This window comes from Solea solea, chromosome 2, assembly GCF_958295425.1.
Source record: "Solea solea chromosome 2, fSolSol10.1, whole genome shotgun sequence".
In the NCBI taxonomy this organism is placed as follows: domain Eukaryota; kingdom Metazoa; phylum Chordata; class Actinopteri; order Pleuronectiformes; family Soleidae; genus Solea; species Solea solea.
Window position 1 is genome coordinate 34,119,527 of NC_081135.1, and position 16,926 is coordinate 34,136,452.

The 16,926-nt window shown below is 39.1% G+C and overlaps 1 protein-coding gene across 3 annotated transcripts; it reads right to left on the reverse strand.

The window, feature by feature from the left end:
- Window positions 1-614: 614 nt before the first annotated feature.
- Window positions 615-16,559, reverse strand: LOC131477138 (signal transducer and activator of transcription 4-like). Of its 3 annotated transcripts, none has more exons than XM_058654813.1 (24): window positions 16,472-16,559; window positions 16,181-16,309; window positions 14,377-14,512; window positions 10,306-10,404; window positions 9,343-9,435; window positions 9,185-9,263; window positions 9,015-9,100; window positions 8,775-8,926; window positions 8,090-8,248; window positions 7,050-7,142; window positions 6,467-6,526; window positions 6,341-6,361; window positions 5,353-5,446; window positions 4,889-4,933; window positions 3,944-4,027; window positions 3,759-3,857; window positions 3,413-3,548; window positions 3,161-3,213; window positions 2,700-2,794; window positions 2,105-2,241; window positions 1,801-1,992; window positions 1,670-1,715; window positions 1,477-1,582; window positions 615-922 (listed from the first exon to the last, which is right to left on the reverse strand). In XM_058654813.1, exons 2-24 carry the CDS (start codon window positions 16,306-16,308, stop codon window positions 899-901), a joined length of 2,217 nt encoding a protein of 738 aa, XP_058510796.1. In that variant the 5' UTR covers window position 16,309; window positions 16,472-16,559; the 3' UTR covers window positions 615-898. The 3 variants fall into 3 exon arrangements, with proteins under 3 accessions (XP_058510796.1, XP_058510795.1, XP_058510797.1); XM_058654812.1 differs by having other exon boundaries at window positions 16,181-16,367; window positions 16,472-16,546; XM_058654814.1 differs by having other exon boundaries at window positions 5,353-5,443; window positions 16,181-16,367; window positions 16,472-16,545.
- Window positions 16,560-16,926: the final 367 nt, after the last annotated feature.

A 16,926-nucleotide genomic window follows, 5' to 3' on the forward strand; every position in this document is an offset into this window, starting at 1 on the left:
GCATTTTTATGAGGGCTTACGGTGTGTGAAGGGCGCATACATGCAGATTTTTTTTACACACAGGACCTTTAATGTGATCAGTCACTGCTTTTCCTGCTAAAACATGGGAACTGTCTGCTATAAACAAAACAAAACTACAAAAAAAAGGTCATCAGGTCATAACATAATCTGTTTGTTGTCGGTGGTTGCCTTGGGATTATCTCTGTAATTGCATAGCCATAAAAATCCGTTTTAAATTGTGCTAAACCCACTTACACTTTATAAAGCTTAAGATAAGAATAAGATTCTATATTTTCAAGAACAGGTTCACCTAAGCTTGTGTGTTTTGTTGTTTTTGAATCCACCCAACTCGTTCTCCGGTAATCACGTGATTCTCGACAAACTCGCTGGGTGTGTGTGCTGAATGCGGATATGTCAAGCGAGAAGTAGTGAGTGGTAGAAATAGCTACTTCTGGCTGCTTCCAAAATAAAAGCACAACTGTTGCCTCTTCATGGTCGATAGGTGGCAACCATGAGCCGACCATTAATGAGTGATCGTGTAGAATCAAAACTTTGTGTAATGTTGCTTTTTCACCACACTGGGTGGATTTGGGTAAAAGAGACTGTGAAACCGGTGATTTTGAAAGAAAATAGCAAGTTTATGATACACATTTGTTACATTTAAATTGTTTTATATACAACAGAGGCTGTAAGAATATATAATAAACTGAAAATGTTTTTTTCCAAATATTATTGTGATATGTAAGAAAAACAACACCAGAAACAAACTACAGCAAATAATGGATCAATAATGAATTCACTGATACCACTTCTGAAACTGAAAATAAAAAATGTAATTGTTGACTGGCGTCTTTGATCGGAGGAACCTTTGAGCAAAAATGCACCGCGTCGTCTCGCTTTACTCTGAATATGGAGAACTCATCTGTAAAGAAAAAGGAGAGCAGCATAAGATTATGTTTAGGGTTTGTCAACACAGCAAAAACAGAAGCTACAGTTAAGAAAATTCAGTACAAAAAAACTTAAAAATATACAGTATATACAGTATCAATTATTTACTTTTTAAAATCGTATGATTGGCTACATACAAAAGGGCCCATGTCACTTTCATAAGTGGTATTTTATATAATTTTACCCCTTTTCATTTAAAAGTTTTCTGATTTGAATATTTTACGGTTTCTTTGCTCCATATTAAAACGGAAAAATTTTTGGTATGTGGACAAAACAAGACATTTGAGAACCTTATCATGTCCAACATTTTATGGACCGAACAATTACTCGATTAATGGAGAAAATACTTGGCAGATTAGTGTGTTTGCTGTCTCGTAATTTCAGCTGTGAATTCACATTATGTGACAGTGTATAAATAGAGGTAAAAGGAATTATTTCAATGTCAGGCTATTGTTTTTAGCATTTTAATGGCTGCCTTTTACAAAAATAATGACAAATGAGCTGGAGAATATTGCCAAGAACACTTACTGTGTCAATGTCAAAACACAGCTGCTCACTGAGCATGTCAAACTCCCCAGGAGTCATTGGGGGCTCAGGAGACTGGCAAGACGTTGGTGTGGTGACTGAATTAGAGCTGGGATGAAATACAATAGTAATTGTAAATATTATAAGTGATGGGGCAGCAAAACCATATAGTTATCCAGTACAAAGTAAAACTTACCGTAATTCTGAGATGGGAATCAGGGTAGATGGTATGTACGGATGGACTGAAAATGTAAGTATTGAAGAGAACAATGTAATCAGTTTTAAAACAAGCTCTTAAAATTGTTATCTCTCAAATTGCTCACTCACCCTTGCTTGGCTGACTGTTGTAGAGGCGACCAAAGGCCTCATCTTTGGGGATGTCAGGGTAGAGGAACTTGAGCGGGTTCTCTGGGACAACTCCGTCCGAGATCACTTTATAGTCACGTATGATGTCGGCAAATGGGAGCGCACTCAGCCGGTTTTTAGTGTATGGCTCCACAGAGTTGAACTTCACATCCCCTGTGGTAAAAAAAAAAAAAAGAAGAAGAAGAAACTTTGAGAGTATAAAACTACCCCTTGATCAACGTTCATGGACTTTTATTTAAAGCTGGAAATTTGAAAATGACCCCACCATTGTCGCCACGCTCCACCCAGGTAAAAGTTATTCCGCCAAGGTGACTCTCACTGAAGCGTAGGAGGAACGTGCCTGAATCTCTGTCCTTCAGCAGAGTGCGCTCCATCTCCTTACTCACAAAACCCATGATGTAGCTTCAAGAAAGAAAGAAAGAAAGAAAGGATATTTAATGCTTGGAACTTCATGTTTTTCTCGAGAACGTCTCTATTTTTGTCTCTATATGTGGCCCTGTGATGGACTGAATTTAGAGTGTCCAATTAACAATTGGGTACCTTGGGAGCCCTGAACCTTGGGGACACTAGAACACAAGTTCCCTTTCCACATGGCCATGGGCTGCCCACTTCCTTTTATAAACATGGTTGATTAAATTAAATTAAACCAACTTATAACCTTTGAATCATTAAATCTATCAGAAACAAGCCATTGAAAGTGATATCTGCAATTGTAACACATTGGTTCATGGAAGTGTCCACAATCTCGTTGATATGCGTGAGTGTGATTCCATTGCCTCAGTGCAGATTAATCTCATTGATTCCAAAATAAAAGCCTTTAGTGCGTAGCAGAAATGTGCTGAGACGGTAGCAGAGCTTACTCCTCGTTCCAAACCGGTAGCAAGTGTTTCTTGATGAGCTCAAGGATGGAGTCCAGCCACATCCAGAAACCGAAGGGCTTCCCTGGAATGTTCTCCTTGAAGATGTGAGACACACGGAAAGAGACGTGAGGAGCTGAAACATCACACTACGCACATCTCATGTATAAATGGAATATGAAGAATCTGAACCTGTACAGAAGAGGTCTCAAATTGGCGGCCCGCAGGCCACATGCGCAATAATTTATTGAATTAATTTGCAATGCCATCAAGATAAAATTTCAAATCACTCAACAGTTCATTTTTCCCCAAACTGTTTTTCACTTGACCGGCCCCCAGGTCATTTTGAGTTTGAGGCCCCTGCTGTACAGAATGCAAGTCAGAACATGCTTTCAATCAGCCACTAGGTGGCACAATTGTATTAAAATGACACTGTACATGTGTCTCTGTATTTCAATTTTTACCTTGGAGAACTTTGACCAGGGCACTTGGAAGTCAGTGCAGGAGGCATGCTGACCTGCAGGAAGACACATTAAATCACACACACAAGACAAACTGAATTGGTAACACCGAAATTAATAACGAGGGTTGAAACTCAAGGATGTTTTCTTCATATAACTTTGTAAATTGGCCACTGACAACACGTATAACATTGCAGGGTAAAGGAGGAGGTTATCGCAGCCTCATTTCGGTTATTCCCAAATGGCTAAGCATACCAAAAAGCTTCTCTCCCAGCATGCTTAGCTGCTCCTTGTTGAGGCCCCGACCCGCAAAGGTGGAGAACTGCCAGCTAAGAACCTCAGAGAGCTGGCTCCAGCTGGCCCGAGGTGGGTTTCCAAAGAACGTCAAGTTCTGCGAAGACGTGGAGATGTATAATATATCAGTATAGCACCACTGCCACCTGCTGGGCCATTAGAGTTCATTAAAAACACATTTCACAAACGTTTTTAACTTGTCAGTTTTTGAAAGTATAATTCACGTACACACCTACATTTGTAAACATAGGGCCCAGGTCGAAAAAATTCGGTCGGAAATGGCTGTATTAGAAATGAGTTTGCTCACCTTTGGCTCGTCCGTCAGAAGGTTATACCACATAACGGAGGCCCAGCCTCCTGGCAGCTGGCTCACGTTGGAAATGACCACCAGTGGCAGAGAACATGTCTGAAACAGTTAAACACAGTGAATGAGTGAGTGAGTGAGTGAGTGGTAGTGTAACACGATAAGTAAAACCGACGCTGCCCTCTGACCTCCAGATCGATGGTGAGGCCCTGCACCGTGAAACAAGCCTCAAAACTGAGGGAGTGGAGTTCTTCAGTGACGGAGAGCAGACCCTGCAACACACACACACACACACAAACATCAGAGACACATAATATCGGACCGATACGCTGATATATTGGGAGTGCTTGGGCTGATAATCGATACTGATAACAATGTATATATATATATATATATATATATATATACATATATATCTTCTGTAGTGAAATTAACATCAAACTTTTTCATATTCATCTGCTTTACAAATTAAGTTGGATTGGATAGGTTATCGTGCGTCCTGAATTATGAGTTATCAGTGTTGTAGAACTGCAGTCCAGGACTGGGACTCAAGTCTGACTCAATTCCTGATTTCCTGATTTCTCATGACTTGACGCTGCATTCAGTAAGGAGATGTACTCTGGCTTTGTTTTTGTTAGAATGTTCATAAAATGACATTGAGAGTTATTAACTGAACATTTGTTGTATTTGTATTTCAGGATGAAGCACTGGCACCCATCTTAGAACTCGACTCAAAACCCTCAGGACTCAGAACTCTGAATTTTCTTTGGTGTCTCAGGTTTGGACTCAACTACAACACTGATATGCCACCGTTTTATCATTACTGCTGTTTTTAATTTAATTCATTTAATTCATTCACAAATGTCTGTACTCATCTTCGGCGTTAGACAACGAGAATCCACTGAACAGCGTCCGTGTTTTTAAATTGTCACTGTGAGCTCAATGACTGCACTTTGTATTCGCCAAACTGTTTAGAAATAAATAATCTATCATTGAGATCTTGATAGATTGGTTAAATAAAGGTTAAATACCCAAAAAAAAAAAAAGATTCTGAAGACTGTGCACAAACAACAATCAACAACATAGGTGATAAATAAGAGAAGATTTTGCTGACAGCGATGAGCTCATCTTACCTCAGTTCCCTTTGTGCCATTGATATATTTCTTCTCTTTCAACTGCTGTGGGATACAAAGTGAATGTCACTGATTCAACAATTCACCACGGCTAAAATCAGTCATGAAACCAAACATTATAGAACATTTTTCACATCACAAATCAAACGGCCTCTCGAAGTGCTGCACATTTGGGTTTCGAGCCAAACGCATGCAAAATCTATCAGTGGCTCTTTTTCCACGGCAGCCATTTGGACACATTTTACTGTGCGTTAATGAATGAATCATTGTGTCACACCATATTCACGTGTATGTGAAATTGGAGTTGATCTACAGATGCTGTATACTGTATAAATAACATAAAGGTGTTATGTTATATAGTATATAGTTATTATAATGCTGGTTTTGTGCACTTTTTTTTAATGCAATAACAGACAGTGAAAGGGTTGTGATGAATGAATGAATGGATGGGTTAATTGTCTCACCAGGTGTCGAAACTCCACTGAGAGGCAGCCGTTGGAGTAGTCCTCGATATCCATAACTTTTGTGTTGTTTGTCAGGATGAAAAACTGACGACTACTGAGAAAATAGTTCATGTGGCACTTTTAAAGGAACGTAAAAAACAGACAACAGGCAAACTAAAGCAGATAAGACTGTAGGGTATGTGTGGTACGGTAATTTGCCGTGGGAATAATACACAACTCCTTATATGGACATCCTGGGGGTGTGTGTTTATAGGTCACATATTCAGGCTTTTTTCATCGTCTTATGTGATGTTGAGTCAAAGTTATTCCTTTTATTTCGCTTTTTTTTTAGCGGTGATATAAAGTAGCAATAATTGTGCAGAAGTCACAAAATTAGACTGTTTTTCTTTTCTTTTTGTTCATAAAAACGAGCCAGGTGAACTTTGAACTGTGACGTATTTCCAAATTTCACAAATTCAATCGGATTTTTAAACCTTTTTAGTACTTTTTTGCTCGGGTGTGTTTATATAGTTGGTGAAAATGCATTTTTTTTTCATCAGATTGCCTACGTTGTGCTGAAAAAAGGATATAAAACACTCTATATTGAACATTCTTATTTAGCCTCTGTATACGCTTTGATATAGTCCTGGAAAAAAAAATTGTATTTTTGTAAAGAAAAAAAAAAATAAAAGGTGAATTCTGAGAAAAAAGTCGTTATTAATTCTGAAAATAAATCAGAATTCTATCTTTAGTCTCAGAATTATTCTATTTTTTTTTTTACTTGTGGCCCTAATACTCTGTGTTCTAAGGGTTAAAGAATAGCAAAGACTCTCAGTTTCGGTGCAGGAAGTAGTTACTGAAGGTTTCTATGATGCGGTGCAAACATTTTTGTTTCTCCTCTCACTCCGACCGACCTGAACCTGAAACTACAGACTACCCTGTTTCTCTAAAATTAAACATTTGCAGCACAACATCCTGTATCAAAGTGATGTGTGTGTGCTTTACTCACACTCTGCCCGGGGGGAGGTCCCTACAGACACACAAACACAAAAACATTATATTCATTTAGATTTTTTTTTATAATTCAGAGCAACAGTATATATAGTAATTTTTTGGGGCATATTATCCATCTCACTTGTCAAATGTTGTTTTCACTTTCAACTGATAATCCACTTCTGGGAGTTTAACGAGGAGTCTGCAAGAAATCAGGAGGAGAATAAGTGTGTTAAATGGAATTCTCAATCAGTTGAATCAAAATCTTTTTTCACTCACTTTCAAACAGAAAAATAAGACATGACAAGGACAATAAACGATTGACAACTGACTGACAAGGGAAACATTTTAAATACACAGTACTTAACAAATGGATTAGACCACCACCCATTGGTAATTATCAAAATGATTTTTTTTTAATGTTTCTGTAACGGTTAATACACCAGTATGTAAAAGCTCTTTAACTGAAATTATATTTTTTTAAGTGCTACAATATAATAATTATTGTGATCCATGATTTTTTTAATTTACTGTTTTACAAAAAAAAAACCCAGAAACAATAGTCAAGTACATTAGTACAGTTATGTATTTATTATTACAGCACAGTATTAGGGCCACATGTAAAAAAATATGACAAAAGCCTATTTAATTTAAATAAATAGTATTTAAATTTAATTTAAAAAATGACAAAAGCGTAATAATGTAGACAATAATGTGCGTGATACCTGACTTTGGTGGTGAACTGCACTCCAGTCTTGATGATGAGTGGTTTCTGTGGATGTGTGGGCATACATGGCTGCTTCTCCACCACGAATGAGCTGAGAGAAGAAAAAAAACAAAAACAAAACACCCCACACATTATATAGAAGTTACACAGGTGTCATTTAGCCCATTTCACTCGAATGCCAGTGAGAACAACATTTAAGCCACAGTGGTGTTTGTGTTTGTCCGTCTATGTTTTAGCACCTTTTTGTATATTGTGCAATGTGCTGCTAGTGCTGTACGTATAAGGAAGGAAGGAAGGACGTGTCCCCCGTGCTCTGCTATGCAAATTTGTAAAAACCAAAAGAGAGCGACCATGCCGAATTGCTGACAAAATTGCAGAAGTTCACGCCCAAGTTCTAGTTATCAATCTCCCTTTAGGAACATGGAGAGGAAATCAAGCGTAACTAGAAACACTGTGTGTTCACGGTCAAACAGGATTATTGAAACAACATTGATGATAATAGAAAGAACATGCTACATGGCAGGTGAAGAAACACACAAAAAAAAAATCCCACAAGTTCTGCTTACCTACATCTCAGATTAGATGTTTGTTAAACCCAGATTAAAACTTTTCTAACTCTGTTTGTTTGCTGTACGCTCAAAGAAATACATTTATACTATAATTTCATCTGAATCAGGTAAAGTGACTTGCACATGGTTTATCTCTCTTAGTACTCTGGCCTCGTCTACAGATTAGGGATTAGGTCAATGCAATTGTTCTCAATCCTGGTCTTCGAGACCCACTACCCTGCATGTTTTAGATGTTTTTCACTAGTGAGAGAGCGAATGGTTGCTCATCTCTGTGTGTTGGTCCTGTGATGGACTAGTGACCCGTCATCAGGGATTGGGATTGGCTGCAGCTCTACCTGTGACCCTTATGTCGTTAAATGATTTTTTGCAGTATTCAACACAGAGCGGGACTTCCCGGGATTTTGTTTTTGCATACTATCGGTTGTGTCTGTTGTCTTTCAAATGCCCGTGCTGCCGAGTCTTAACCGACCTTTTGATGAGGTGATAGATGAGGTATTTAACTCGCTCCTCCAGCTGAGGTTTCTGCTGCGGGATCGGGTCGCTCTCGTACGTGACCTTGATGACCAGCTCGCCCAGTTTGTCCAACTGACGCTTGATCTGGAACAGACTCTGGGCGGTCACAGTGAACCTGAGAGAGGAGGCAGGGACAAGTGAGAGATTATACAGTGTATAATGTTAGACCAGAGATGTCAAAGTAGCGGCCCTTACATATTAATAGATTTATTTTGCATCATAATTATGTTTTTATTGTGAAATACACATCCTTCCATACCAAAACAAACACTTTTACTTAAATATCATCATATTATATCTTAATTGTGATATGAAGATGGAATATTGTGTTATACCGGCCTCCTCTTGACCAGACTAGATGCTCATTGGTCCCCAGGACATTTCAGTTTGACCCCTCTGTCAGTGTCTTCAACGTTGTGTAAATTATAAGCCTCCACTGACCAGTCTAATGTTAGTCATGTCAAAATAAAGGCTAAAAAAATTTAGGTGGGGTCACCCTGACTTTGACCACCAACGTCTACATAGTCCATAATCTGTACAAGGTGTGACATCTCACATTGAAATACCACAGTATGTTAGAATATCTACATGATGTAAACATTTATGGTATGATTATGTGGTTTATGGAAGATGCTCATTACCAGCCCTGCAGCTGGTCCAGGCCGGTGAGCAGTGGACCGCCGATGGCCGCGACCTGCTGCCTGCGCTTCCAGTCCTGCAGCTCGGGGTTGAGCTGAGAACTGACCAGGTCGTCGATCTCCTTCACCACTATGTCCATCTTGGACAGGATCTCCTACACAGACAGAGGAACAGTGTAAGCGACAGCTGTGAGGGTCTGTTCCAAGAATTCCCTAAATGTCTCTAACACCTCACGTGCGTACCTTTCTTTTGAAGTCGAGCCTGTTAAGGATTTCCTGCAGCCTTGTCACTTCTTGTTTCATCATCTCAGAGTTCCTATCTGATGATTCTGACACAAATACACGCATCTTTCAACACCGACAAGTTATTTTTCCACAGGGATAAGACAGTTTTTGTTTTCACCAGGTCTCACCTCGGGACTGGAGGGTCTTGTAGCGGAAATCAAAGTCGTCCTGCATGTCCTCGATGTATTTCACAGCCTGGTCCATCAACTGGACACAGACAGAGTGTTTTGTGAGTTGATTTGATAGAATGCAGTGTAATAATCCTGTCGTGGTGTGTTTCAGTTACCTGCACGCTGCCTCTGATGAGCCCCACTCTGTTGTCCATGTTCTTCTGCCGCTCCAAGGCCACAGAATTCTGCAGTGATTTCTCCAGTGGACCCTGTTCAGAAATTGTCCTTTTTATTCTCTGTTTATTGACTAACTGTAGAATTGATTTGAAAATATTGTTGTAGTAGTCTATAAAGCACTGAATGGTTTAGGCCCAAAAGGTGGGGTGACATCTGGGTCAGGCTTTCTCTGTGCCCCCCCAGAACCAGGACTAAATATGGGGAAGCTACAGTACTTTTCAGTTTTTATGCCTCAACTATTTGGAACAAACTCCCAGAGGAGTGTAGGTATTCAAACCAATATATTCAATATAATATATTTTTATTTTCTGGTTGGCTTAAGGTGGAAACCAGACGATTATGTCCATACTTTTATATGTAATATATAACTTTTTATACATAACAGTGAAGAGAGTCCTGAGCAAAGGGAGGGGCGAGTCAAGGAGTCCTCTGTTTGCTGCAATCTGCAAGATCACCATTAGATGGCACAAATTCTTACACACTGGACTGTAAACTGCCCCCAACACATCCCTGTGATCCACTGTAAATAATGTATATTAATGTATACTCCAAAAAGAAATTTAAAAAAAACCAGGAGAAACTAATGTTTTACAGCTTAGTATTCACTTTTCTGTACGAATTATTGTCAATTAATGATAATAATAAGGGGGGTTTGTATATGTGTGGAAGCCAGGGAAAGTGTGAAAGTGAGAGACAAAAAAAAAAAAAACTTCCTGTAAGTGACAGGTGTGATTGTAGTTTTCCATTCCACACAGTTTCTTTGGGAATACGCTGAAGTGACTGGGAATGTGGGGGCGGATGTGCAGCGCAGTCTTCCTGGTAGTGGCCTGATTTACCAGCAGCAGGTAGCGTTGCTCAACGACAGGGAATTTCCCTCTGAGGCATGAGCGAGTGTGACAAACCTGTTCCTGCATGCACGCGCTGGAGAGGATGCGACGCTCCTCCCTCAGGCAGGTGGAGATCACTCTGGCCATGACTGCAGGGTTGGACGCGTATTTCATCTGTGCACACAAGACAACAACAACAATTACAAACACCCCACGTTACAAAAACACCCGATCAACAGGAAGTAGAAGAACCTTTGCAAATAAAGTGTGGATAACAAGGTTTTTAGAACATCCAAGTGGGACCTGATCAGGTTTCCAGTAAAATCAAGGCCTTAACGAGAGTTTCTCTTCTCAAGGAGAATTTACGGGAATCACTTTAATGTCCTGACTCAGCAAAGGAATGTGGTCCATCCTGATTCTGGTTACGTGAAAATCAATGGTGAAACCTCTTTCATTTCCAAAAGGCGTAATCGCCTGTAGCCATAACGTTAATTTCAATCTTTTCTTTAGAGGATTTCATGTGTGTGACTGCTTTGTAACAGATGCATAAACAAAATGAACAGCTTTGTAGCATCCGTGTACACAAAATAAAAGAAATTAAATAGGTTTAACTGTCATGAAAGTTCAACAAGTTCTTTTTTTTAAATACTTTCCTAAAAATTCAACACAAAGTGCTTCACATATAAAACAAAAAGATGCTCATACCTCAGAAATTTGCAAAAAAAAAAAACACCAGAGGCAGAGTTAAAAAATAGAACAAGCCAAAAAATCAAATTTAAAATACTCATATAACATATAGATAAAGTCAGCTATACAATAAATAAATGTCTGTAAAGCTGACTTTGGTCGACCTATTTACGCCACTATGTTTTAACGTAGGCCATAATAGTGTTACTTCGAGAGCTCAACATTTTCTCACGTGGTACTTTTGAACTTTCACGTACATAAAACGTAAATTAGGTTTCCGCTCTTGCGTATGATTATGCAACCAATGTAAAAAAAAGTGTTTGTTTTCCATGCGGATTCTTTGACTTTTGATTGTTTTTGAGAATCTGTGAGTACACGGACTTTAATTACAAAAACAAAACAAGGCCTGAGTTATCTTTTTACTCCCTGTGAATATGGTCCAAGCTTAACATTTTAAATAACATGACAACGATGCCACTGAAGGAAGACATTTTACAACTAGTGCACAGTTCCTTCCACTTCCTGTAACGGGCAAACTGACCTCTTTGTGTAAATTCAGTGGAGTCCCCCCCCCCCACCCCCCACCACAAAAAACAGTCATTTATCCTGTCTTACATTTAATGTATGCATATAAACACGTGATGCTTCAACTTTCCCTGACACAGACTCTTGCATTATTTTTTTTTTTTGCCAAATTCAAATCCCTCCCTCTTTGAAAAGTACAACAAATTCTGCTGTGGGAAGAGTATTTTTCTCTCTTTCTCTCACTGTCTCGTCCTCCAGGTCTGACTAAGATATCATGCATCAGCATCACTGCCAGACTGATGACTAAGGATGCATTTACATGCACCTACACACTCTCACTTTCACCACAGCGGCAAACATAAAGCGCACGGCATTGATCGTGATCACTTTGCGTTAAGCGTTTCTGAAGCTGCTCACAACAACAAGCTCACTTCTCTTCTTCTGGCTGACCTGAACATCTTTGGTGCTTTATTCTAGTTGCACATAACACAATAAACAGACTGCTTAAATGTTTCTGCTGACGACCAGTGAAGGTCAAACACAAATTGAGGGTATTTCCCAGGAATGATTGCACGCGACAATGTGGGTGACGATGAAACAATCAATACAGAAAACAATGGCAATAACTACTGCAAATATAATTGTAATTATAATGAATTGTAGTGTAACAAAGATTCTCCCAAACCAATGTCCAGAGAGAAAACTTAGAAGAGTGGCTCTCAAACTTTTAATACCAGGTACCACCTGAGAAAACTTTTCACAGGAGACATTTATTTATACCCAATAAGATAATTTGCTCTCTCATCATCCTCCTCTTCTTCACATATACTTCACAGAGAGCGAGAGAGAGAGAGAGACAGTATATACCCTGGTATATACAGTAGAACAGTATTTCTGATTTTCCTCCAAGTACCACCAGAGGAAGCTCGCGTACCACTGGTGGTACACGCACCACAGATTGAGAACCATGGACTTAAAACGTCGGAACATAGTCACAGAATAACACATTTGAACTTCAAATGAAAAATCAAAAACCTCTGTGCGCCGAGATGTAAAAACGCTGATTTTTTGAATGGACTTTGGTGCAGGGGAGTGAGCGAGCAGGTTATAAAGCGAGCCACACAAACACAAACACATGCCCTTCACCACCACACAACAGTAACTACAGTAGTAGTTCCTCTGTCGAAGAGTAGACCTTGGCACACACACACACACACATATTTGGACGCACAGGAAACAGCAGCCCACGCCTCTCAGGTTTGTTCTACAAAGGTTCACATCGAATGTGAGGGTTGTCACGTCAACGAACGCTGACGTCTGCTCCACCTGAATAACATGCAGACATGTCAAAAAAAAGAAAAAAAGTACAGAGAGGGAAAAGCTTTTATTTTAGTATTTTAATGTAATGAACGCTTGTACCTTTTTTGATTGTCTGTGTCATGCTACGGTTGACATTTGAGGCCATAGTAACAAACAGCAGCAGAGGAAAACAACACAACAAATAATAGAACCCACACTCCAACTGTCATTGTACTTCCCTGTCACCTCGAGTACACAAACGCGCCACAAAACCCATAAACCCATAACTACTTCTCCTTATTGAAGAGGTTTTAAATGTACTGCTGTAAAAGGTGACAGTTCCATTGGGCTATTGATAAAGAAACTAAACCAACAAGTGGATCTTTCCCCCCATACATACTGTATAGGAGGGTTAGTTTTAAAAAAGAAATCTTATTAGTGTTTTTGCATTCATATGTTGTCAGTGTCATCATTGCTTTCTCATACTGAGGTTACTGTAGTGAAAGCTGTTTGTGTCATTTGTGTATTACAGAATGAATGAGTGGTTGTATATTGTCAGTGTTTTAAGTGTGGGAACATCTGCTCATCCCCCCAAAATGCCAAATGTGGTCAATTATTAGTCATTAGTGATTAGTAAAACTAATTAAAACTAATGCAAGTTGTTCAGGCAGATGTTAAAAATCAATTGTGTGACATTTAGGGGATTTTATTGGCAAAAACTGAACAGACAACCCATAAATATGTATCTATTTTTTTCATAGCCTTATAATAATAATAGGTAGGGTGCATCAACTGAAACGCTTCTCATTCACTTTGAATGGAGCAGTATTTAAATGTCGTTAAACTGCACTGAGGGTTGCTTTGCTTTGCTTTGCTCATGTTGCGTGTGGCAAAGGTTGAGGAATGTTTAATTTTTCCAAGCATCAGCCGATCAAATCACATTTAACATTTAGCTCAAACACTACACAGCCCAAGCAAAGCTCACGGACAAGGTTGTTCTATACGTTCCAGATGTTTTTTTGTCGCAGAAATTGCACCCAACAGTGGTTAGCAACTCTTGCTACATCAACAGACACCTCCAGCATCTGCGGCCTGCAGGAGAGGGGGCGGGGCTACAATTAGGCGGGACTTCAAGTTGTCCAAATCGCACAGAACCACACAAGAAGTCGGGAAAATTAAAGTATCAGTACCACGTCGTTAAGGTGAAGGTTAGGGCTAGGTCACAATTACGCAAACTGCAAAAGAAGGGGTGGGACTACAAGTGGGCGGGACTATAAGTTGTCCAAATCACCTGTAGTTACACACACTCACGCTGTGTTCACACACACACAAAGTCGATGCACAGACGTGAGTGGAAGAGATTTGATCAACACAATGCGAAAATCCATGTCCTGTGTGAACACAGCATTACAGACAGACTCCTCCCCCTTCCAGCACCAAGTGTCAGACCCGCCCACCGTCAGCGATGTGTATGTGTGAGTCGAGACTCTGACCTCTAATGTTTTATTCCCCTCCCAGGGGGCGTGTCTTTTCATGGGGGTGTTGTTTTCCTGAGTGTCTGTGGCTGTTTCTACAGAAATGTTTTTGCATTTTGAAGTGAAATCTGATGAGGAAAAGACAGACAAAGGGAAGCACCTGCAGCTGTTGGTGTATGATCTTCATGTTGTGCCTCTGGAGGAAGTTCTGCTCCTGCGAGCGCACCCTCTCCAGCTGGGACAGCAGGCTAGAGAAGAGCGTGGCCGCCATTGACTCGTCGTTGGCTGCTGTGTCCCTGAAAGCACACACAGAGAGATGAGCAAGGAAACCCATGTGGTGAAGAAGAAGAAGAAGAAGAAGAAGAAGAAGGAGAAGAAGATGAAGGAGATCCATAGTTTCACATACATGGTGCAGCACTGGTTGAGTTTTATGTTGCACTGTTCACTTCACTTGAGTTCTAGCAACTATGTATCCATTAAATTCAATGAATCTGGCTGAGCTTTTCAGAAATAAAAAGAGTCGGCTACCACATGTACAGTAAAAATTACAATATTATAAGACAGTACAAACGGCATTCAAAGTAGAGCTGAAACAATAACTCGATTGATCGATGACTAAATTAATCATCAACTATTCTGATCATCAAAAAGCTTTTTTTTCATTATTAAAACAAGATTTCTGGTTGTTTTAGTTTCTTAAATGTGCATATTTTCTTTGAAAACTGAATCATTTTGCTTTCTGGACAAAACAGGACATTCGAGAACATCATCGTTTCCAGGTTTGACAAACACTGATCAATGTTTGTTTTTTTTAAGTTTTCTCACATTTTATGGACCAAACGATTACTCGATGAATCGTCAAAGTAATCAACAGATTAATCGATTATGAAAATAATCAGGAGTCGCAGCTTTAATTAAAAGTGGGTACAATCTTGTTTTGCTTTCAGCCAGTTCTTGACGTGTACAGTGAAAGTTTGGAAATCTTTTATCAGTTTTATCCTTCATTTAACATCAAAACTCAAAAGACCTCCTGAGGGCGTCTCTAACAACCATGGCAGCATTTGCAGAGCTGATCCAGCTTGTGATTATAAATGAGAAATGTTTATTCTGGGGATAATGAAAAATTAACAAACAAACAAAACAATTGACACAATCAGGTGATTGAACAGCTTGAAATAAAACTAAGAATACTGATTTTATCTTCAATTTCTTGCCAAAGGAAAATTATTTCACCAAAAATGTACACACTGGAAATAAAGCCTTTTTTTTATTTTTAAATTAATGTTATTTTTCACTTCTCTCTCTGTGTGTTCTTGTATTTGTCCCCTCTTTAGGGCCATTTGTGTAATATACACTGACTGACTGTTTCAGGACCAGCAGACCTCACAGAGACCAAAACCTGGTCCCAATGAGGCAGAACCTAATTTCTGAGGAACTGGTTAAGTTATTATAAAGCCAAACTGGTTTTGGTGAAGGTTTGGGGCAAAACTTTATTTAGGTCGTCTAATTTAGTGGAATCAATTCAGAATTGTGTGTATGTGTGTGTGTGTGTGTGTGTGTGTGTGTGTGTTTTCTTCCTCTCACTGTTAATGATTGTGGGAAGTTGTGGGTTGTGAGTGACAAAAATATGAAAACAATAAAACGTCATGAACGCGTGCCGTTTTTTCCCCCTGATAATTATGTTGTGATGAAACATCATTAATCTCAAAAAGATTAAAAGACCACAACTTAAATTCCTTTACTTTATATAGGATATAATCATTCATGCCTCACATATTTTGCCTCAAAAGTAGAAGCATTCAACAGAAAAAAAGAAAAGGTTATTTTCTGAGTTTTATGTCCATATTTTCATGAATAAAACAGAAGTGAGAAGTAAATGAAACGTTAAAACCATATTAGGCTTTTGTAAAAGTAGGGGAAAGGCTACAAAAAGGTTAAAAAGAGAGAGAGAGAGAGACTCTTACCAGTCCTGAGCCTCGAGCCAGTTGGCCAGTCCCTGTCTGATGTCCATGGGGAAGTTATCATCATACAGATAGTCCACATGTTCCAGGAGTCTGATCTCCAACTGCTGAATCTGCTTCCACTGGCTCATGCTGCATCACACACACACACACACACACACACACAGAGAGAGAGAGAGCCCGTTATCACCTGAAAAAACAAGTGTCTAATTTATATTGTTTTATTTTTATTATTTATGGAAAAATATGCAATACAAATTCAGTCAATGTAATAATGAGTTTGATTTTTTTTACCTGAGTGCTGCTCTCTCTCTATCTCTCTGTGTGTCTGTGTCTCTCTCTCTCTGTGACTCTCTCTCTCTCTGTCTTACTCACTCTCAACATGTGCACTAACATATTTCTCTATGTGACTTTCGTTTTTCAACAAGCTCTGCAGGAAAGGGGAGGAGACACACACATACACACACACACACGCACACACACACAGATGGGGGGTGGTTTCAGAATTAGAAACAATCAATTGATCTACATTTGCAATTGATTTATAACTTTATCAATACAATATAATACAAAAAACAACGACAATTAGTTAGTCAAACTAATACATTTGCAATGAAAATTTCGGAATCTTTCAAAACAAACATTTAAAACTCATATATTCTTAAATATCCTCCATTTTGAGTTATAATTTTTGTCTTCCAAAGCCTTTATAAACTATGTGAAGAGTAAAATATCGGTCTTTTGTCCCC